The 22,432-nt window shown below is 44.4% G+C and overlaps 1 protein-coding gene across 10 annotated transcripts in view; it reads left to right on the top strand.

Moving 5' to 3' along the window:
* The first annotated feature begins 4,696 nt into the window (after positions 1-4,696).
* The window catches only part of LOC143974338 (transducin-like enhancer protein 1), an 85,231-nt gene continuing 67,495 nt past the window's right edge, over positions 4,697-22,432 (top strand). For 6 of the 10 annotated variants that reach the window (XM_077475598.1, XM_077475601.1, XM_077475603.1 and 3 more), the window contains exons 1-2: positions 4,697-4,859; positions 12,097-12,169. In XM_077475598.1, the coding sequence (XP_077331724.1) occupies positions 12,146-12,169 (24 nt within the window). In that variant the 5' untranslated portion in view covers positions 4,697-4,859; positions 12,097-12,145. Of the gene's footprint in view, positions 4,860-4,909; positions 5,149-12,096; positions 12,170-22,432 lie in introns of those variants that run through there. The other 4 variants (XM_077475599.1, XM_077475594.1, XM_077475600.1 and 1 more) reach the window with 2 other exon arrangements.

Here is a 22,432-nt window from a genome sequence, read left to right as displayed (position 1 = left end):
CCTCTGTTTTCTAACAACTCAGACAAGCTTTAAGAATTCTGCACTTTGAGTGGATGTAAAAAAGAGAAGACCGCAGATAAACAGGTAGAACTTATAACAGAGAATTTGTTTCATCTCTGTGTATTATCTGAGGCTAGTCACTTCAATGGGTATATAGAAGGGTTTACAACCACTTTAAGTTACAGATATATCAATAGTTTCTTCTTGTGATGAGATGTATACAGTATTTTCTAATATTTCTTCTAGGAAATTGATGAAGCGATAGAAGGAGTCCTGACCGCTCTAAGGTCTTGCCTTTCTTGGTCCAGGTCAGGTTGCCTTTGTTTATGTCCCCCTAGTCACATCCCTTCAGTGTATGAGCACATCAAATATTACCATGCCATTAATAAAGTTTTCAGCATTATACAGTATTTTAATTTGCACATCTGTGCACATGACTTGTAATACAGGAGCATATATACGTACCTTTGGTCCCATAGACTTTTAACATTTTTCAGGCACTCCCATGAAAACCTTTGGAGCCAAAACCCACATTTCTGCTTCAAAGAAACTCATGCACTTTTTCAAGCTTCACGTGAAAGGCGACAAATAACACAACGCTCAGGTGTGAACAGGCCCATTGAGAATAATGGGATTATTCATCTTGAGTGTTGTCATGCTTTGGTAATTGCTTGACAAGACATTCAGGTGTGAACGGGGGATGACTTAATGACATTTAGTTTGCTAATATGCTGTAAATCATAAAATCATTTTTTATGATTTTTTTTTAGCTAACTGCTTTCGTCTTTTTTCATCCTTGGTGGCATCTCAGAGCTGCTGATCTCCTGCATCCCATTTACTACTGCATCCTGTTTATGCGGTGATGGCTGGATGATATTTCTCAGAAATGGTCTCCTGATGGTGAGAACAGTGGACAATGCACATGTAATGTGCTTTAAAAGGCCTCTTGTCTCCTTCAGAAGAATATATGACAAGGTGACAACCTCAGGAACAATTGGGAGACATGGACACCCTCTAACAGGGAGTGCCTGAACAAGCACACTCTATGGCCCGTACACACGATCCGCAAATCGGACAAAAAATACAGCGATCGTATGATAAAATGATCGTTAGTACAGAGATTTTCGAGAGACGACAGTTCATCCGATATTATCCCATGGGACAAGCCCAAAAATGTTTCTCGTATGATAGAAGATCATACGGTTTTCATTTATTCAGTACAGTTGTTGTCCGAAAATACAATAGAAATACACATCACTTCAGATTTTTTATTCTGTCGTAAGAGAATTTTCGTAACTTTAGTAAACTCAACATTTTTGATATGTGACTAGCATGCAAAAAAAGAACGGAAAATCTGTTGTCTGAATTTCGGATCGTGTGTACGGGCCATTAGGCCCCATTCACATACAAGCAATTTGAGATCGCAGGCAGAATTGACGCAAAACTGCGTAGGATTACAAATTGCAGCACAAGGAGCTTTTAAGTGCCATTTCTCCTGAATGGCACCCCAAACATGGCGCAAACATGAGAATTACAGAGTGTAAAATTGTGCCTGGCTCAGGGCCAAAATCTGGCCCCTAAACTTTTTTTGACGTGACAAACACGCATTGAGCAGCCCATTCAAGTGAATGGGCTGCCCTATGTGCATCACGCTTTCCTACGTATCAATCGCTCTTTCTAAATTGTGGCAAAACGCACAAGGTGCTTTTGAGTGCCATTCATCCTGAATGGCATCTTGAACGGCACCACAAACACGCTGCAAAATGTGAGAATTGTGGGAAAACACGCATGTAAAATTGTGCCTGGCTCAGAGCCAAAATGCGGTCCCTGAACATTTTGTGATGTGACAAACATGCATAGCGCAGCCCATTCAAGTGAATGCACTGCCCTATGTGCAACACGCTTTTCCGCGTGTATATTGCTCTTTTTAAATTGCTCGTAGAAACCCATGTTCCCGCTGAGTGATATGTGAATGGGACCTTATGACAGGATCACCGGATATTATTTTCATGAGCGTTACAGATTTAAAAGCATTTTTGAAATGTCATTCACATGTTAATAATGGGGTTTATGTCTACTTTAGGTTGCAAAATCCTTTTGCTAAAATGTAAAAAAAAAAAAAATTGGATGCGCCCTACTTTTTTCAGCGCAATGTGTGTAAATGCATGTAAGCGGACTGCAAGGTGCGTAAACACATAAGTAATAACAGTCTGTTAAAGTTTCCTTTACAATAAAGCTTATTGAAGAAAAAAAAAAGTTGTAGGCCTTGTTGAGTTGGGCAGCAGCCTTTGCCACCACTCTGTGGGAAGCAATATGCTGCCTCCTCATTTGCTGGTTTAATCCTAAAAAATGCCAGTCCACTGCATCGCAATTTTATGCATGGCACATGGTTGCTGGTAGCCCCATTCACTTGAATGAGTTGTGTTCAGTGCAGGTACTGGCTACCGAGCATGAAGAGGGGTTTCATTTTTGTGCCGGCATGTGTACAGCCCTGAGTGGTTGCATGCCCTTTTTTCAAGTTGCACAATTGGGGGGTGGTAAAAGCAAAGCTCAGACGTCTGTTTTCACTACCTAACCGCCCGTGTGAATGAGCGAACGAACCATTAGGGCTCATTCATAGCAGCGGCTGCACAAGAACGCAGCTGCCGATGTGCTTGTAGGATGACAGCCGCGCTGTTTGTGGCTCACCACAAGGTTTACCTTGTTTTTTTTATTATTACTAATAAAACTTTATTATTAACCCCTTCGGCTTCAAAAGGTTTACCCCCGGTCATGAGCAGGTCATCTTTTGCGATACGGCACTGCATTTACTTTAACTGACATTTGTATGGTCGTGCGACGCTGTACCCAAACTGAGTTTTCTTTTGGTGGTATTTGATCACCTCTGCGGTTTTTATTTTTTGCACTATAAATAAAAAATTTTTTTTTTTTTTTTTTTAAAAACAAGATTTTTTTACTTTCTGCTATGAAACATATCCACCTAGCGGCCAAAGAAGGGGTTAAAAGTGCCTGTGTTGCTGTGCTTTTGAGGTGATTTGGAAGCGCTGCCCGTTCATTTTAATGGGCAGGGGTGTTTTCCCAAACTGCCTCAAAGATGCTGCTTGCGGGATTTTTCCTAACGGCCCCAGTGTGAAAAGACACACTGAAATGAATGGGAGGCGGTTTTCAGGACGTTATTTAGAGGCTATTTCTAGTGCTAAAACGCCTGAAAACCACCTTAGTGTGAAAGGGCTCTTATTTATTTTTACTAGTAATGGCGGCGATCAGCGACTTATAGCAGGACTGCGACATTGAGGTGGACAAATGGGACACTAAGTGCCGGTTCACACTATTGCGATTGCAGATATTGCATGTAATTCGTAGCACCACTGCTGTTCGCATTACATGCGATGTCTGTGCGGTGCAATGTCAGCCATACAGATAGTATGGCTGATATCGCACCGCATTCGGTGCAAACACGCACAGGACCCTTTTTTCTGTTTGGACCAGAATCGGATTGCATGTGTGTTCACACATATGCGATCCGATTCATGTCCGAACTGTCAGTTCGCAGTGCCATATGCGAGCTGAAATGGGGGTGTCGTTAACATATAATGACACTCCCCAGCAGTTTGCATATGGCAGTGTGAACTGCCGTGCGTGTCCGGTGCGATGCGGGAACCCGCAGTTGATTCGCAGGGTTCTCACATCGCACTAGTGTGAACCGGCACTTAGTGACACGTTTGTGTACGCGCCTCAGACCCGGAAGTGCAAAATCATGTACAGGTACATGATTTTCCACAGGAGAGCCGCCTTGCCACCAGTATTTTATTATTCTAGATTGTAAGCTCTAATGATCCCTCCTGTATTGATTTGTATTGTAACTGTACTGTCTGCCCTCATGTTGTAAAGAGCTGCGCAAACTGTTGGCGCTATATAAACCCTGTATTATAATAATAATAATAATAATAATAATAATAATTATACAGGATTTATATTTGCACAGCGCTTTGCAATTACAATACACTTTAATACAGTAGGAATCAGAGGCCCTTACTTGTTAGAGCTTACAATCTAAAAATATGTACAGTATACAGTCGGCAAGCGGTTAATATATTACTATATAGGATATATATAGCGCCAATAGTTTGCGCAGCGCGTTACAATTACAATACACTTTAATACAGTAGGAATCAGAGGGGCTTGCTCGTCAGAGCTTACAATCTAAAAATATGTAGCGCCAACAGTTTGCGCAGCGCTTTACAATATTAAATATAAAGTGATGTTATATTAAGTTCTATTGACCAAAGCCTGGTACAAGGTGGTGGATTTCATTGTGCTGAAGTAGGGCACACCGTACTTATTTTGGTGCACTCTGCCGCACCGGCAACGCGCCTTTTATAAAAGAAGGCATTTTGGTGTGCGTTGAGAGCGCGTTGAATTCGTGTCCTACCGCACCTGGTGGAATATGGCATAATAAGTCCATGTTCCTCACAGAGGTGACAAGACTGGCCCTCAGGAAGGTTGTATTCTTTTGTTTTGCGGTACTGTTTCCTCCCAAAGCCCTCACAGAGCTAGGAGAGGAGACTGAGGGGGTTAAGGCTTGAAGCCACACTCTAAAGTTCCAGGCTTTCAGGGGTTAAAGGAGTCCACTATCACTTTGATTGGCAGCTCAGCGGCTCGCAGCCAATGAGGGAGAAGCAACCGGAGCCCACGTGGGGCAGAGCGGAGCGGGATTGGCTGGAGTTAGCTGGGGCAGCCTGCAGGAGCCCGGACCCACGTGGAGCTGGCGGCCGCTGATTGAGCCGGAGGGAGGGGCTGCACCGAGCACCGGGAGACTGGGCCCGACTGGACACCGGCTCCTCCTACCTCGGGGCCCGGTGAGAAGGGGCGATCCGGGGGGGAGGTGGGGGAGACAGAGAGGCCTATGAGGAGAGGAGGGGGGAAGGGAGAATCCCTCGTATGTGTGCTGTATACAGACAGGGGAGAGGGACACAGCACCGGGGTGACCACAGGAGGAAGATGTGTGTATGCTGGAGGGACATGAGGCCGACCATTGTCTGGAGGTGATATGGGGGAATAGATCCTGAGCCATCTCCATCCTGTGTTGTTGTGTATTGCCCACTTCCATTGATATACAAGGAGAGATGGTGGGGGCCATTGTAGGAGGTGGGTCACTTCCCCCAGGGACATACAACTTTTATTGTGGAAATGTTTAGCTGGATGGGGGGAAATGTATACCCTGGGGTCTGAGGGGGGTTTGCCCCATTCACACTTGCTGCATGCTGGGACATTTTCTGTGTAGGGGTGGCCTTATACGAAATGGCGCTTTGACCATGTGGGCTGGTCGCTGTTGTGCGCCGGCGGGGCTTTGCGTTGTTACAAAGCGCCGCCCCCAGCATAGTGACCGGTCTACTCTAGAGTGTTTCTCAAGGCGCCCCCAACAGGTCATGTTTTCAGGATTTCCCTCAGAGGAAACGGCTGCGGTCATTACTAAGGCAGTGAAACTGATCAAATCAATAATGGAGAGCCTGAAAACATGACCTGCTGGTGCGCCTTGAGGAATGGAGTTGAGAAACGCTGTGCTAAAGGACGTTCTTTTTACGTATGGGATGGTACCTGTTGTGCGCTGGTGGTGCCTTGTGTTGCTATAAGGCACAGCGCCACCCCAATCGCCAGCACACAACAGAGGGTGTCCTGTATGCGACAAGGAACATGGTCAGCATGCAAGATGGTCGCTGTTTTGTGCCAGTGGGGCCTTGTGGTGTTACACAGCACCACCACCATCAGGGTGACCAGTCTATATGCTAAAGAACAGTTTTCACTTTTTTTTTTTTTTTTTTAACCTAGTGGATGGTCCTTGTTGTGCGCTGGTGGTGCCTTATGTTGCTATAATGCACAGCACCACCCCCGTCGCACAACAGAGAATTTCTTGTATGCAACAAAGAACACTGTCAGCTTGCGGGATGGTCCTTGTTGTGCACCAGCAGGGCCTTGTGTTGTTACAAGGTTCAGTGCCACCCCATCAGGGTGACTGGTCTATATGCTAAAGGACATTTAAAAAAAAAAAAAAAATTTTCATCTACGGGATGGTCCCTGTTGTGCGCTGGTGGTGCCTTTATGTTATAATGCACAGCACCACCCCAATCGCCAGCACACAAATCTGGGATCGTCATGTATGCTACAAAGAACACTGCCAGCATGCAGGTTGGTCCCTGTTGTGTGTTTGTGTGTGTGGGGACGGTGCCTTGCACTGTTGGGCCCCTTTCACACTGACAGACCAATTGTGTCCACCTGTCAGTTTTTATCAGCCATGCCCTATTGGACCATCCATATCTCTCTGTGGAGCAGCGGATGTGAGTTGAATCTGACCGCAAAAACAGATCGATGTGGATCCCCATCCATCGACTGGATTGGTTGACTGTTGGATGGAAATGAACAGGTCCATTTCCAAACCGACCGCCCCATAGAGAACAGTGGGCTGTGTGGGGGGTCTCTCCACTAAGCAGGCAGATGATAGGTCCACTTGATGGAGTCCATCCTATCTGAAAGGGGCCTGTTTACTTTTTGTTTTGATTTCCCCCCCCCCCTTTTTTTTTTTTTTTTTTTTTTTTTTTTTTAAATGTAGGGGACATTTCATCGATTTCAGTTGAGCTGTGGTGTGTAAAAGTGCAGTATGTCTACATTTATCTATAGCCCACCTTAAGGCAGTGTTAGGGCATATGGGATAGGAAAACACCAATCGCTGCACCTAGTGTGAACATGACTTTACACATGGGCACCCTTCCATTCTGAATGGAGCAGAGCAGGATGGATGACAGGCCTTGCCCACTCAGTTTACATAGAGCGGACATGGACAGGGCCCACTTGGGACTAATTGTCAGTTTTACACCTGGCTGCCTCCGATCCTCCTAAGCGAAAGAGGCTGCAGTTGTCCTCCCCAAATTTATTATATTTTGCTGGCCTGATTGGACCTGGAGGTATGCGGGTACACAAATCCATTTACACCCGTCAGTCCATAGAAAAACATGGAGCTTCCGCTCAGGGCTGCCTCAAACCAACAGGCAGACTTGATTGGATCACCTGTGTGAAAAGGCTCTGAACCCTAGTTCACACCATTGAGATTTGACAGTTCAAAATCACATGACAAGTTGCACCCCATTGCTGGCCATGGAACCGTTCATATCTTTGCGACTCAAAATGGTTCCTGCACAATCTTTTTGTGGTTTACCTTGTGAATTGCATTGACTTCTGTAAAAAAAAAAAATGAAATTCGAGGTTCAACTTGGATTGATCGTGCTGAAGTAGTGTGAATTCAAAGCTGCTTCGGTGTGGACCAGGGCATACTGTCCCATTTAGGCCTCGTTCACACAGGATGTACAATACCGTAAACGCATGGATTGCAGTGTTTACCCACACAGGTGTTCTTTGCATGAGATGCATTGATGTCTATTGGGCTACAGTGGCTGTATCTCAATTTGACATTGGTATGGTTGCAGGCCCCTGAACCCACACCGTCTGTGCTCAGGGATCTGTCCATGCAGCCAATAGATGTCAGTGGGACTGCCTGTACAGGTAAACTGCATACGGTATTGAGTGTACCCTGTGTGAACAAGGCTTTACGGTGGTTTTCAGACAGGAAGTGAGGCAGAAGCCACATCAGGGACACAAACGGCAATCAAATCAGACTCCTATTTGTGCGTTGCTGCTGGAGCTTCCTCTCTCAGGGGGTCATTTCATTGTGTTTAATGGATCACCTTTAGCTGGTGGTACTGCACACAACAGGGAGTTTTTAACTCTTGCAGCTGTAACATATGTTCAACCCATCCACTGCCTTTGGAGCTTAAGGGGGAGTGGTTGGGTGGCGGTAAAAATACAGCTCAAATGGAAGTTTTTTTTTTCCTTTTTGTTTGGCCACCTTATGCAAATGTAAATGAGCCCTAAGCATGGGGAATTTCTAATGGAGGATAGTAGGAACACAACAGGCAGTCTAATCCTTTACCGCTCTCTCCAAAAATAAAGGAAAAAGTTTTGACCAAACATACGCTTTCAATATTTTATATATTTACTTTTGTAACACTTCACTCTTACCACAAGTCTGTGTTCTCTGTGCCATGGGTTTCCTCCGGATCTGTCAGCACCTCTCCTCCCTGATCTCCTCTGGCAAGGCTTCAAACTCGGGATAGGCCGTCATGTTTCTGTGGCTGCCTTCAAGGCATAGGCACCCCTCAGCCTTCCTCCACACCTCTCGGTATACCTACACACCCTGTTCCTCCTTGCATCCCTCTCTTGCTGGCTTTCTGTGCCTGTAATTTAACAAGGTGTCTGCTTTGTGCGTTTATGACTTGTAGAATATAGCTGATAAAGGACTGTTTTGAAGTACTTTTGGTGATGTAGGTTGGCTTTCTTCAGAGCCCAATAATGCTTGCTCCTATGTAAACAAGCCAGTTTAGTGACCGTAGTTCCTCATTATTCACTTCCTTTGTAATACTGTAGACAATAATGTGCTATTTTCTGTTTGCAACATGTGGAAGTATTTATTCACGGTCTGTTCAGAGGAAGTTTGTCTAAAAGGGATGTATTTTTTAGTTATCATAGATGTTGGGTAGATTTCCGAATTGGCAAGCATGTTGTTTTGGTCATGTGATCTGTGTGCGCCCTATTAAGATCAAATTAATAATCGCCCCTCAACTGAGTCTTTCCGATCGTGTTTAGGCCTGGTTCACACCTATGCGTTTTTGCAAAAGCGCACTATAGTCCATCCATTTAACATGGTTTCCTATGGGACACGGTCACATCTATGCTTTTTATTTTTTGCAACTGCATTTTTGGAAAGCAACAGGGACTTTTTTTTTTTTTTCGAAATGTAAAATGGTGCTTTTTGGTTTAATAGAATTCGATGGAGATGCTGCAGAAAGAAAGGCAGGTATTTTTTTTTTTTTTTTTTTATCTTCTTTATTTATTTTTTTTAACAGGTTTTGCATCTTTAATTTGCCCAACAGCCAAATTGGCCAAAAAAAAAGCACAAAGTAAAGGCGGAAGTATTTTTTCTTAAAGTGGTTGTATACCCCAATTTGCCATTTTTACCTACAGGTAAGCATATAATAAGACTTGCCTGTAGGTAAAATGAATATCTCCTAAATCTGTATGGTTTAGAAGATATTCCCTTTGCATACAGCCGCTGATGACGACAGCGTATGCGCTCTGAATGCCCGGCTGAAGGTCGGGCAGATGCTGCCAGACCTTGCCGGGAAGAAGACTCCTGCGTGCATGCATAGGAGTGACATTGCGGCTCTGGCCACTCTCAGCGCTGGAGCCGCGAACCCAAAAGAAATGCTGAGGGCAAGATGGCGGCTCCATTGGCGTAGATCGGGCTGCAATACGGGGTCTTCAATCTAAGGTAAGTATTTCATAATGAGCTAGTATGCGTGCTCATTATCCCTTTGCCTTGCAGGGTTTTTTTTTTATAACAAATATGTCATACTTCCCTCCACTGTGCAGTTCGTTTTGCACAGAGTGGTCCAGATATTTTACTTCTGGGGTCCCCTGGCAGCGCTGGTAGCTCCTCCCCTGTATCGTATAACCCTCTAGGAGAAGCGCTCTCCCGGGGGGTTTCCTTGCGGGCGTGCTCCTGAGTCCAACATTAGACGTAGAATGCCAGACTCAACCCCGCCCCCCTGGCGCCAGAGTCATTGGATTTGATTGACAGTAGGAGTGAATGGCTGCGCTACTATCAATCTATCCAATCGAGAGCTGAGACAACAGGCAGAGGGGAAGAATCACAGGACTCTGGTGAGTAAAACGGTAGGGGGGGGGGGGGCATGCGGTAAGTCACCGAAGTTTTCACCTTAATGCATAGGATGCACTAAGGGGAACAAAACGAGGGTTTACAACCCCTTTTTAAGATGGGGGGGGGGGGGGGGACTTGTGTGTAGCAACCCCATCTCTCTCCAGTGATGTCCATGAATGTCTACGCTGTCCGCAACACTCCTGATTGGCTGAGACGCAGCAGCACGGCACCATTGGCTTCAGCAAAAGTCATTTAGCCATTCGGGGGGCAGGTTGGGTTTTGTGTCTGAATGGACAGACGGAGCTGTGTGGGGCACACACACACACACACACACACACACACAATGCCATTGGTTGCAGGATGCCCATGGTCCCAGCAACCAGTGACTGCTGAATGGAACAGTGCAGTGGGAATCTGGTGCTGTACACTGGCAGCCTGACAGTCCAGACAGGAGCGTCGCTCGGTCCTTGTTCGGACTGCGGGCCGCCATTTAGTGACGACTGGTCTAGGAGTTTTGTTTTTATAGGCATTCTTCTGTTTTTTCATCTGGTGATCTAGCTAGTAAGTATGTTCTTTCAAAGCCACAAACTCCCCAGCAGAATGTATCAGTCTACATGGATGAGACAAACCACTTAACACTAGAAGGGGTGATTAAAATGACCAGCTTTTATTTAATCATGCAAAATCTTTATCCCAGAGTTGGATTTTGGCTTCAATTTGTTATATTTTAATCTAATACGTTTACCCCCCCCCAAGAGTGACAATGCTGCTGTCTACTGTGCTCATTCCTCCAGTTGTCTAATGCTGGAGGTGTGTTGCTGGCCAGATAACTAGGGAGAAAACTAAAAGAGAACGAATACAGCCACCACATCTAATGATTGGTAAGCTGTATTATAATACTTTTTTTTAGCTTTAAAGAATACAAGACATTCTCTTATTGGATGAGGTGGAGAGTGATGTCTTCCCCGCACACAGCCCCACCACATCCAATTGGGAAACTCCTTGTATTCTGCTAATTATTATAATGCATGGTGATCTGTGAATGGCGACATTGCCGAGTGAGTGATCCTTTGTAGTTACAATGCAGAAGGGCAGCCGCTCTGCACAAGACCCAGAAGGCTCTGCTATCACTGTAATAGAGATGACTCTTACATTGCTGTACAATTTCCACAGGGACTGCTCAGGTATGATATATAATTATACTTACAATGGTCCAAGCTAGACTAATGAAATAAAATTCATACCTAAGCTTCATGATGTGTATAATTACACCTTTCTATTTGAAAACTCTCTTCCATAGCTTTTGTTTTTTGTTGTATTGTAGCATGCAGATGTTCCCTTACATTATATACGCCCCTACTTCTTCCTTTTTTTTTCTGTGGTATTTTGATATTGACCTATACCAAACAAATATTCTGCTTGTCCTTCTCAAAACAACTTGACAGTTGCCTCTACAAAAAAAAAAAAAAAAAAAAAAAAAAAAAAAAAGAGAAACCGCGAGACTTGGCTTTGGCTGTCTAGCAACACGCCAGACTAGAAGCTCATACATTCAATGCTGCTGCCAGGTTGCATTGCTTTTCTTCAGAATAGAGAAGAGGGAGGATATTTTTTATTTTTTTTCCCTTCCAGACTCTACAGCTTCTAGTGGGAGATTAATTGCTGCTCTCTGGATTCCACAGAAAGGCAGTGCGCCCTGTCAGGCGGAACTATGTGTTTGAAACTTCTTCACTCTGACTTGCTTCTCTCCCTAAATAGTAGCTTCCCATACACAATACAGGCTAGAAGCACTAGTTCCTCAGTTTTAGTCATTGGTTCTGCTAGTAAGGGAAGAAGCTGTAGGATGCTAACTGTTACAAACCATTTATTTCCCTTCTAGTTCTTTATACTTCACTTCTCAGGTTGTTCATCTAGCCTAAGTGTTGTAAAAGCTGTGTGGCCCTGTAAAGCAATGAGAAGGTATAAGGGAGAATTAATGGGCTATAAAGAAGTACGCAGCAGCAAAGTAGATTAGATGATGAAATTGTTGCTCGAGAGCCATAGTCAAATTGAAGCAATGGAGAACCAGATCTGATGATGCACCTGAAGAAATCCCACAACGCAAGAAAAATAATTTGAAAGGGGGGGGGGGGGGGGGAACTAAAAATACAAAAAAGTCAAAACTGTACATGCAGTTTAAAAATAAAGTAGCAGGTGCTTTTTAAATACCAGTGGTTATAAGAAGTTTTAATAGCTGACTATTTCGATTATTCTATGGCATTAGCTAAACGTTTTATACCAGAGTAAATGATCAGCTGTTTTGAAGACTGTGTTCATCTGTTCTTTTCCAGGACAGGTCCATAATAGAACTTGAGACAAGTCGCCCTACCTCTGTTGAAGATGTTTCCACAAAACAGACCCCCAGTAAGTACATGTGTCTTATGATGATGATTTAGCCTCTGTATGCTAGAATGACATTGGCTGTGGTTGATGGCTAACAAAGAGCGAATGTTTGCCTTGGAGTATTCATAATCCCCCTAAATTATTTGACAATGGCGTTTTAGGCTTTGTGAAGAAGTATTTTGCCTGGGTAATTTTGAAGACCTATTCTACTTTAAGGATGTTAAATCCCCTCAATGGGAGCTGCAACAGTGCACAATCTGCCGTGGTTCATGTATGTTCCTTTTAGGTGACCATTTGGCAATTTGCCAGAGCCTTCTATATTGATCAGATCTGACCATTGATATGGATGGCCTAATCAGTTACACATAGGGACACTTGCAGCTGAGGAGTATGTGTCAGAAATAAGTCTCCAGACAGGGTAGGAAATCTGTGGTTTGAAAGCTGATGTCAGAGTATCTAATTTACTAGGATCTTTCACACATGTGGGGAGGGGGTTTTACTGCTCCCTCACAGCCACCCAAATAAAATCTTACATACAGCAGAAGTGGGCTGTTCACATGGTATAATGCTTGCGGCCAAAGAAAATTGAATGCAGCTTAAATTGTCAGGTGGCACTGCTTGTTAAACTTGCTCATTCTAATAAATGAGGCCATGCTGCAAATGCTTGACTTGTGGTTGCAGCCCATTAGTTCCATTTTCAATTCCCATTCAGCAAGGGGAAACTAGGCAAAAAAAGGGCATCTAGTAAGTGGCAGGGTTGCCTCCTGAATGGCTGGAAGCTGCTGCTTAGTTGCCCTCTAAAAAAGTGGCTGTTTGTGGGTCTCTTTTTAGAGATTAGCTTTTATTGTTACTTTAGAGATAAGTTATCAGAGATTGTCTTGAATATTTGAGTTGACATAACCATATAAAATGGACATGCAGCAGAGTGTAAATTAAGAGTTCTGTGGTCACAGCATACACTTTTATTTTTTTATTTTTTATAAAGTCAGCAATACAAACTGTAGTTATTTGACAATCCAATATGTTTACATAAAAAAAATTCCCCTTCATTTTGTCAGTGCTGTCTATCTGGTGGTTGTCTTTCCATGACATCCTGGATTCCCTGCATGCTTTGCAGCGTCTCCTTTTGCTGTTTATTTTAATTTTCTAAGGACTACATATCCCATGGTACCTTGCTGATTGCGGTACTGACTCCTCCCCTCAGCACCTCCTGTAGGTTAGAAGGCGTGCTCTGTGAAATATCAGTGAAAAATTTAGCGCTAAAAATATAAAACGATAAACATTGAACAATTTAAGGCTTGGTTCACACAGGGGCGGACGACTTGCAGCGCCGCGACCTGCACACGATCAGCAGCGACTTACAAAACGACTTCTGTATAGAAGTCAATGGAAGTCGCCCCAAAGTAGTACAGGAACCTTTTTTCTAAGTCGGAGCGACTTATTAGAACGGTTCCATAGTACAGAACGAAGCGCGACTTGTCAGGCGGCAAAGTCGCCTGGACAAGTCGCCCCTGTGTGAACCGAGGCCTAAGTGTTGTGTGTAAAGAAACTTTGTGATTTAAAAAAAAAACTCAAATATAATGAATATAAAACAGAACGTGTGTATATATTATGAGTAGAAACACAGGTGAGAGTCCCAAAGGTGAAACAATCCTAAGATGTGTGTGTCTCTATCTCTCTAGTTGTTGCTCAGAAGTGGGGTACAAAGACCTCAGCAGACATGTAGAGCATCAGGGATAGTGTGTCCTCCACCCGAGATAAGGGGTATACACTCTTACTGGAAATAGTGGTCTCAAATGCCAGCAACAACGAGTCAATCTGGATGGTTTTGGAAATCTGTTGATCGGGGTATCCTCACTTGATTGACTGACTGGTTGTCGCTGACATTTGAGACCACTATTTCCAGTAAGAGTGTATACCCCTTATCTCAGGTGGAGGACACACTATCCCTGATGCTCTACATGCCTGCTGAGGTCTTTGTGTACCCCACTCCTGAGCAACAATTTTTCGTGGTGTGTGGAGATAGAGATATGTATGTGTATATATAATTATTCTCTATCTTTTGGGACTTTCTCACCTATGTTTCTACTTATTGTATACGCAGGTTTATATTCATTATATTTTAGATGCTTTTTTTATTTTATTAATACTTGATATATTGTTCAATGTTTGTTTATATTTTTAGCGCTACATTTTTCACTGATCTTTTGCATTGAATTTTTGTCACATTCTTGTGTAGCAGCTCTTTGTTTTTCTTCACTAATTGAGTTAGAGCAGTAATATCCTCCTCCCTATCCACAGGCTCTGTGAAATGTGTGACACGGCTGTGCATATTCACAAGACAGTGACTATCGTGCACCTCCTTCAAAGAAACATGTTAAACAGTTGATTTGCCTGCACCATACACTAGCTACACATTCTAAATTCATAATGTGCCTGTGGGTACCCAAAAAGTCCACTTATTTCTATACTTCTTATGATCAGTCTGTTTGGATGTGGTACCATAATTTGAGCCCAGTCATAGTGAATGTTTTGCAGAATTCAGTGACTTATAGGTGCAAGATTCTTCATAAAGTTGGCTTACAATCTTCAAGATCATTATTGCAAGGAAGGGGGATGTGTGTTTTTTTTTTTTTTTTTTTTTTTTTTTTTTCCCCTTTCCCCCTTCCTAAAACATTTGCTGTATAGAGTGGTGAAGGGGATGAAATGTGTGTGGGTGTTACAATAGGGTTGCTTTACTAAATTAGTACAGGCTGTTTACTAATCTTTTAAAAGTGAATTTTTACTGGGCTTAGTGAATGAGTCAAAGCTGTACTGGCTTCAGTCATCCAATAATGTACCGCGCAATAATCTTTTATTTTTTTATTTTTTCACAAGTTTGGATATTGTTTGAGTAAATTTTTCACTTTGCTTCTTCTCATTCAGATAGCAAATAATTGATCATGCTATAGTCACAATTCATCCTATTGTAGGAAGTTGCCGGAGTCTTTTCTTAGTGGTTGTAAAACCACGCTAACATGTATGTACCCATCAGCGATGTCTCCTATTGCTGTGTGTGTGTGTGTGTGTGTGTGTGTGTGTGTGATTTATTTTTATTAAAAAAAAAAAAAGTTGTAAATGTCTTATTTCAGAGCCGAGATCTGACCGATGCAGCGGAAGGGGCCAAGATTCCCCCCGCTGCAATAGACCATGCTGATGGTGCATACATGTTAGTTATTCGAGGAGCAGGAGGGGTCTGGCACTGTCGCAAGCTGACAGGCAGGAAGGGACACGAGCAGGGCTGTGGATGACGGAGGCACGTAAACTGACCACGGTGTCAGGGCTCGGCAGCTGTGATGCACCATGGTTTACATGGGGGAGGGTAGAAACTGGCAGGATCAACCAGGCACTGTGTAATGTAACATGCTTTAAAGGAGCAGGATCCACCCCCCCACCAAAAGTATTGGTAAAGTTGATGCAGCTTACTAAGGCCCCAACCTCTGTCTCTCATGAGAAAGTAAGAGCAAAGATGTGCCAGGCTTTTTAGTGACCAACAGAGGCTTGATTTTTATTTATTTTTTTTGTATTGGGTTTTAGTCCTATTTGTTAAAGAATAACAATTTTCTTAAATGGGGTATATGAAAAAAAATAAATACTCCCCTCCATAGTGCAGCATCTGTGTTAACACTGCCACCATACATGGAACAACATTTGGCTGGTGCATCGGGGACTGGCCAAATTTCGATCCGTGTATGGGCTAGCTGGTTGTCCACAAATCAATCTATTAATCAACTTGTTTACTATCAGCGATTTTTTTTTCCTGATTGATCAGTGCTGCCAACTATATCCGGCAACACCACTGACCGTTGTATTCTGCCTGTGGGGAAGGCTTAATGAGAGGCTTGATGTGGATGCGGGAATCTGCTACTTTATTTTCATCCAGCATGCTGGTTGAACAAAAAAAATAAATATTTGTGTTGGCTACCCAAGACCAAGAGCCAAGAAATATAGGGCTGCCTGCCTCTTGAGGATGGTGAGTCTGGAGTTAAATAAGTCAGTTTGTGGCTCTTGAAATTTTGAAGATATTGAATCAAGCAGGTAACCACATTGACTCTGTACTGTGGATGGGTGCAGACAGGCTGAATGTTTTACACCCAGGTCTTTTGATTACAACTTTCAGTGCACAGTTGGCCTGGGTTTTATGTAAATCTGTACTGCTGTTTTATGCTTCTGTAAGCAACTGTCGCTTAAAAGAAATAAAACGAGTATAAAGTAAAGGCACATGAAACTGCTTTAATTGCTTTATTTTTTTGTTTCTACCCCCCCTTTTTTTTTTCTATATATATATATATATATATATATATATATATATATATATATATATATATATATATATATATATATATATATATATATATATATATATATATATATATATATATATATATATATATATAGAAAAAAAAAAGGGGGGGTAGAAACAAAAAAATACATATACATATATATATACACATATACATATATATATATATATATATATATATAATATTTCTATTGCTCCTTCTGAAAATGCTAGTTGACTTGTCATGCTGATTCTCTGGCTTCAATGCAGCTAGTTGCTGACCCAAACGGAGTAAGCAGCTAAGTACTGGTGCCTTTCCCCTAACTTAGGTTATCCAAGTCGGTGAATCTGAGGGTTTTGATACCAGCTCAGTAAAAGACAGGACTCTAGAATTTTCAGAAGGGCGATTAAGCTTGTATCTCTAATATGTGCATTTCTCCATGTTTTATCCCTTAATGACTGCACAACATGAGAAGTGGGAGGGGCTAAGTCTGCTCCCTGGAGATGCCACAGGAAGTGTGCCTCTGACCCAGTACATAGCTACAGGTAATTTCTTGCCACAGATGTATAAGGCAAAAGGGAGTTCATAAGATCAACTCATTGTTTGTTTGGGTCTACACACTTCAGCATCTAGTTTTTTGCCGGCTTCAGGAAGCTTTGTTGAATCTTTAGGCTAAATGCACATGGTCACATTTCTCCATGCAGCATAAAGACACTGCAAATTTCCAATGTCCCAATGTTCTTGAGCTGTGTACAGCTGCCTATTGACCTGAATGGGTGAAGGAGTCTGTACGTAGCTTTTTGCATTAGGTAGTGTGTATGGGTAGGGTTCGTGTTACAGTAGGTGGATAACACCTCCTCCATATGTTCTCCATTAACTTATTGGGGGCCAAGTGTTGGTCACATGGAAGTCCTACCCCGGAGTGAGTTCTTTAGGGCTGTCAGGTGATGAACGGGGTCCCACTTCTCAGCACAGGGGTAACCCCTTGCCCGAGTACATGCTCGCCAATGCCTGGGACCAGGTGAGGGCAACGGTCATGTGAAAGTCAAACATTAAGGCAGTCGCCCAACAAGAGATGAGCCACTTGTGTGTAGTGTATGTGGAGTTCCTCCAGGAGATGTTGTCCCTTGTCCTACGCACATGGAACAGGTTTGTGTTTCATTAGGAGGGGCATGCAGAGTCTATGCCAACTCCGCCAGTCAGTATACCTCTGTTGCAACACTCCCGTAACAGAATGGGGTCCCGCCGAGCACATATCGCAGACCTCATGCATGCTCCACTCAAGCCCTTCTCTTTCCATACAAAGTGGCCAGGTAATAGATTTCCGTAATGCTAATCTGCTTCTGTTGACCGACCGACACAGCTAGGGAGAGAGCCGAATACCGATGCCCCTCACCCCTGGAGAACATGTCACTTAATCGGGTACCACATCAATGACTGGTTGCTGTTCCTTCTGGTTACTCATAGCAACTTCTTTGCAAATTAAGCTTGTGATGTTTCACAGACCCCGATGTGCTAGTTCAGACCCAAGGTTCCTTAGAGGGGCGCCAGGACCCCGCATGCACCCCTTGAGTAACTTCAGACCAGGCTTTTAGCAGAGTAAAATGATTTACAAGGAAAGGTGACACAAGCATTAACCCCTTCCCTTCCAACATGGGCAGCTGGGTAGCCTGACTAAACAAAAGTAGGCAACCTGCTTACAAGTGCATCTGTGCATTATAATATGTAAATAGTAACACATAGCTGTGTACAGTGGCTTTCACCTAATGTGTAGCTGTACGCCGCTCAGGGACATTTGGAACACCGGAAATATGCAGTGTCTTTACGGTGCACAGTCAAATGTCCTATGTGCATGTAGCCTAAAAAGCAGCCTTCAGCTCTAGTTGAAGTTATGTTAAACACAGATCGAAATGAAAGAGTTGGCTTTCACTTCAAGCAAGTTGGTAGTAGGTTTTCAAGTAGGTTTTTATCAAGTTTCAAGTAGCACTGAAGTTTTCTGAAAGCCTGCTAGCAACTTGTATGAAGTGCTAGCTAGCACTCTCATTATGATCTGTGTTTGACAGCCACAGACTGCAGCTGAAGGCTACTTTTAAAAAGGCTCCAAGATATTTGCTGGAAGCTGCCTGACAGCTCTGTAAATGTTTTGTAAAAGCTTGCTGTACACACTGTTCTGTTACAAGCTGAAACCTGTGTGCACAATGCTTAGAAAATGTAGAGGTTTTGAGTCTGATAGGCCTTCTCTCATACTCCTGAAAGAAAAGCTGATGACATTCTATTGGGGAGAAAAGCATTAAAGATCGGCCCCACCTTTTGTTTACTAAACAAAACAAATACCAAGTGCCCTATATCTGCTAAAAAAAAAAAAAAAAAAAAAAAAAAAACTTTTTTTATTTTTTTTTTTGCAAATTATCCTTCAAAGCATTGCAACCCTGATCAGTGGATAGGGAGTACAGTGCACAGGCTCCTGCAGACTGTTCCTCCCAGCTCTGTCCTTTTTCAAGGTATGGACTTTCAGCTACTGAGCTGGAGGAGGTGTCCATGTACTACATGTGCAGTGAGTGAACGATGCAGCTGTATGGGGCTCTGTCCATACAGCTGAGCAAAATATAAGTGATGGCTTCCAAGGGAGAGAAGAACGTATGCATGCTGTTGGGGGGGGGGGGGGGGGGGGCAGCAGCACGTGCAGTCTGCTCGCAATCATGTTACACCCCAACTGTGTTGTAAAAAGGTGGAGTTGGCCCTTAATACACATTTGTTTACCCTGCATAGGCAAAGCCTAAACCTTTTTAATTTTGGGTACAGTAATCATTGTTGGCAGTCTATCAGATTTTTTTATTTTATTTTTCCCCAATCGTCTTTCAGGACAGCCACCTTTGAGAGACACTGGCTCCTCCCCTCTTAGGAAACACCGCCTTCATTTTCATGATTTAAGCCTCCTCCTCCCTTCGTTCCTCAGTTATGGTGTTTCCTCCGGTGGGGAGACATCGCTAAGGAACCTTAGCTGAATTCGGTTGGTGAGACTGAAGCTATCCGAGCGGAGCCCCGGCCCCACTCGGTTACCCGACCGTCTATCGGTCGGCCCTTGACAGTCGGATCAGCGGGGAGCTGAAGCGTTCGTACTGTCTATACACCCTAAACTTCGCTTGGGGAAAGCAGGACGTTTTACAGGGTCGTCCGTCCGTTCACCCGCGGGTGTTTTAACGGAACAGGCAGTCCGGTCGGCTGGGGAAGCTGAACTTTTGACTGACCTTTTTCTCAATACGCACTCCAATCTTCGCTTGGTGAAAGCAGGACGTTTTTGGGGAGGTTCATCCCTGCGTTTCGCCCAGTGGGGCGCTGCAACGAGGACGTCCAAGGCCCCCCTGTGTATCCAGTCGGCTGGGAGCCAGAGGCCGGACCGGTTGGCGGGCGACGTCAATTCCGGTGGGGGCGGACCTCTTCGTTGGATCCGCGTCTTCCGGTTCCGGACGTGGCACGTGGAGGGGAACCTAGCGTTCGGCTGGTGCAGCCTCTCTTTCTACAGTTGCACAGGTAGCTGTTGGAGGCACGTTCGTACCACTCTTCCTCAACAGGAGAATGTCCAAAGCAGTGGCTTCGGGAGCTCCAGGAGTAACGGCACCAGCCACTCAAAGGTAAAAGCGCTGGCGAGGGGTTCCCTTACCTTACAACCAGTAGCTCCACTGGTGTTTTTTCCCCCTAGGTGGTCGGGGGGAAGGGCAGTGCATCTGAGATCCAGATGGAGATTGATCCTAGGGGAGGGCACTCCCGGTGGTCCTCTTAAGCAGTGCTGGTGTTTCTTTTTTTAGGATTTTATGCTGCTCTTTTATCTCTAGGTCTCTGAAGGACATGAGCAAGTCTCCCCTTGGTTCTAGGAGGGAGCGTCCTTCATATAGAGCCTCTTTGGGGGAATCCCTGGTTCAAAGGCACTTGGTAAAGAGTGTATTGAAGCACCGGATAGCTCAGTCAGACCTTTAACCTAAGGTTCCAGTGGCCTCAGAGGGTTCAGGTCCCTGTTTGAGCGCCATCAGGAAACAGGCAGCAGAACACGGTGCATATCTGGCGGCTTCTGTGAAGGTCCAGTGGCCTCAGCTCCAGAGCACTCTTTCACCAGCACAGCAGAGTGTTCCACCTAACCCGATGGATGTTCCTCCTGCAGGTTAAGGGAGAGTCTAGAGGGTTCCAGAGAGGAAGTTGAGGAAGAAGTTGACAGTGCCGTCTCAGACTCCCAAGGGAATCTGATAAAGGTGAGGGCTTGGGTGGGGAACCCAAAAGAACCCCTCGATATAAACTTCCCCCTGGATGAAGTGGATAAGCTCTTGAGAGCTATTCATACCACTTTAGGAAGAAGGCATTGTCACCCCACGATCAGATGTACTAGGACCTGGGGGAAGCGGGTGTTCCCGGTTCATGATGTCTTGATCGATGCCATCAGGAATGGCAGGGTCCCGAAGGAAAACCTTTCTTTTCTGGTGCATTAAAGCAAAGGTTTTTTCTTGGGCGGAAGAGGAAGCTCTTGTCTGGAATAGAATCTCCCAGGTTAGAGACTACCTTTCTTCAGACGTCCAGGCATACTGACCTGTCCTCAGGGACATGGGAATACTTTCAGACCCTATGTTTGAAATGATGGATTCACTTCTGAAGGATGCCTGGGATTTATCATAAGAAAATCTTTAAGCCTGACATAGCAGCCACAGTGGTGGCTCGTAATATGAAGTGTTGGCTTATCCAGATTAATGCATGAAGCAATGACGGCAGAGGAGACTTTTCTATCCTCCTTTCCTATGGTGCTTAAGGAGTCAGCATACACTGCGGGTGCTTCGGCTCAATCCATGCGAATGTATGCAAGGTCCTCGGCTCTGACCAACTCAGCCTGGAGGGCCTTAAGGCTGAAGACATGGCAGGGGGACAAGGCGTCCAAAGCAAAGCTCTGGAATCCTTTTTACAGGAGACTGCTGTTACTGCTACTGTTTACTGCTGTTTGGGCCAGGTCTTGAAGCAGTGCTAGATCGCACGGCTGATAAGGAAAAGGCCTTTCCCCTTAAGAAGAAATATGGGGAGCAGTAAAAAATGGGCCTTCCTCCCCCAGTGGAAGATGATCACCTCCAATCAGTTTGTGTTGGGGATCATCGTAAGAGGTTACCGTTTGGAGTTTTCAGAGCTCTCCTCTTTTGAGACTCCTTGTCACTGAGCCGCCAAAATGTGCCCTTCTCTTCAGGAGTTAGAGGAACAGGAAGTGGTAATACAGGTCCCAGCAGGATATATAGGAAGGGCTCCTATTCTCACATTTTTGTGGTTCACAAGCCTTTGGGGAAAAAAGTTCAGGCTCATCCTGAACCTGAAACATCTGTGTGTCTTAGTCACCTACAGATTGCTTTCGTTGGTTTTGGTCACTGGGTGAGGGCACCTCTTCCACCAAAACTGTTTCAGGGCATGGATAGTATGGATGCATACCTGCATATTCCCATTGCAGAGAACCACCAGCGTTTCCTTAGGCTGGCAGTGATAACTTCTGTAGGGGTGCTACACATTCAGTTCAAAGCACTTCCCTTTTGGGCTATCCCTTTCCTCCTCCTATCTTCACCAAAGTGATGGTAGAAGTTCTGGCATTCCTGCGTCTCAGGGGAGTCTCGGTGATCGTGTGTCTTGAAGATCTTCTCCGGTTTGTACCTTCTCTGACGCAGTCGATTTGGGATCAACAGGTAACAAAAGACCTGTTAGTGAGCCTGGGTTGGCCTCTGAACCTAGAGAAACCCAACTTAAATTCCTTACCAGGGGGTCACCTTCCTGGGATAGGTGCTGGGCTCAACAGAACAAAAGGTCTTACCTCCTTGGAGAAGATCCAGAAGATAGACAGAGCACTGTTGTTTCTCCAGGGCAACCGTCAAAAACTCAGTTAGGCAGGTTGAGTTTACTGACAGCCACGCTCCTAGCAGTTCAGTGGACGGGGTCATGTTACCGTCCT

The sequence above is a fragment of the Lithobates pipiens genome, unplaced genomic scaffold (assembly GCF_037356315.1).
Source record: "Lithobates pipiens isolate NorthernLeopardFrog02 unplaced genomic scaffold, aLitPip1_a1.2 Scaffold_13, whole genome shotgun sequence".
NCBI classification, from domain to species: Eukaryota; Metazoa; Chordata; class Amphibia; order Anura; family Ranidae; genus Lithobates; species Lithobates pipiens.
The sequence above is the reverse complement of the archived record's forward strand: the minus strand, read 5'-3'. Positions and strand labels throughout refer to the sequence as shown.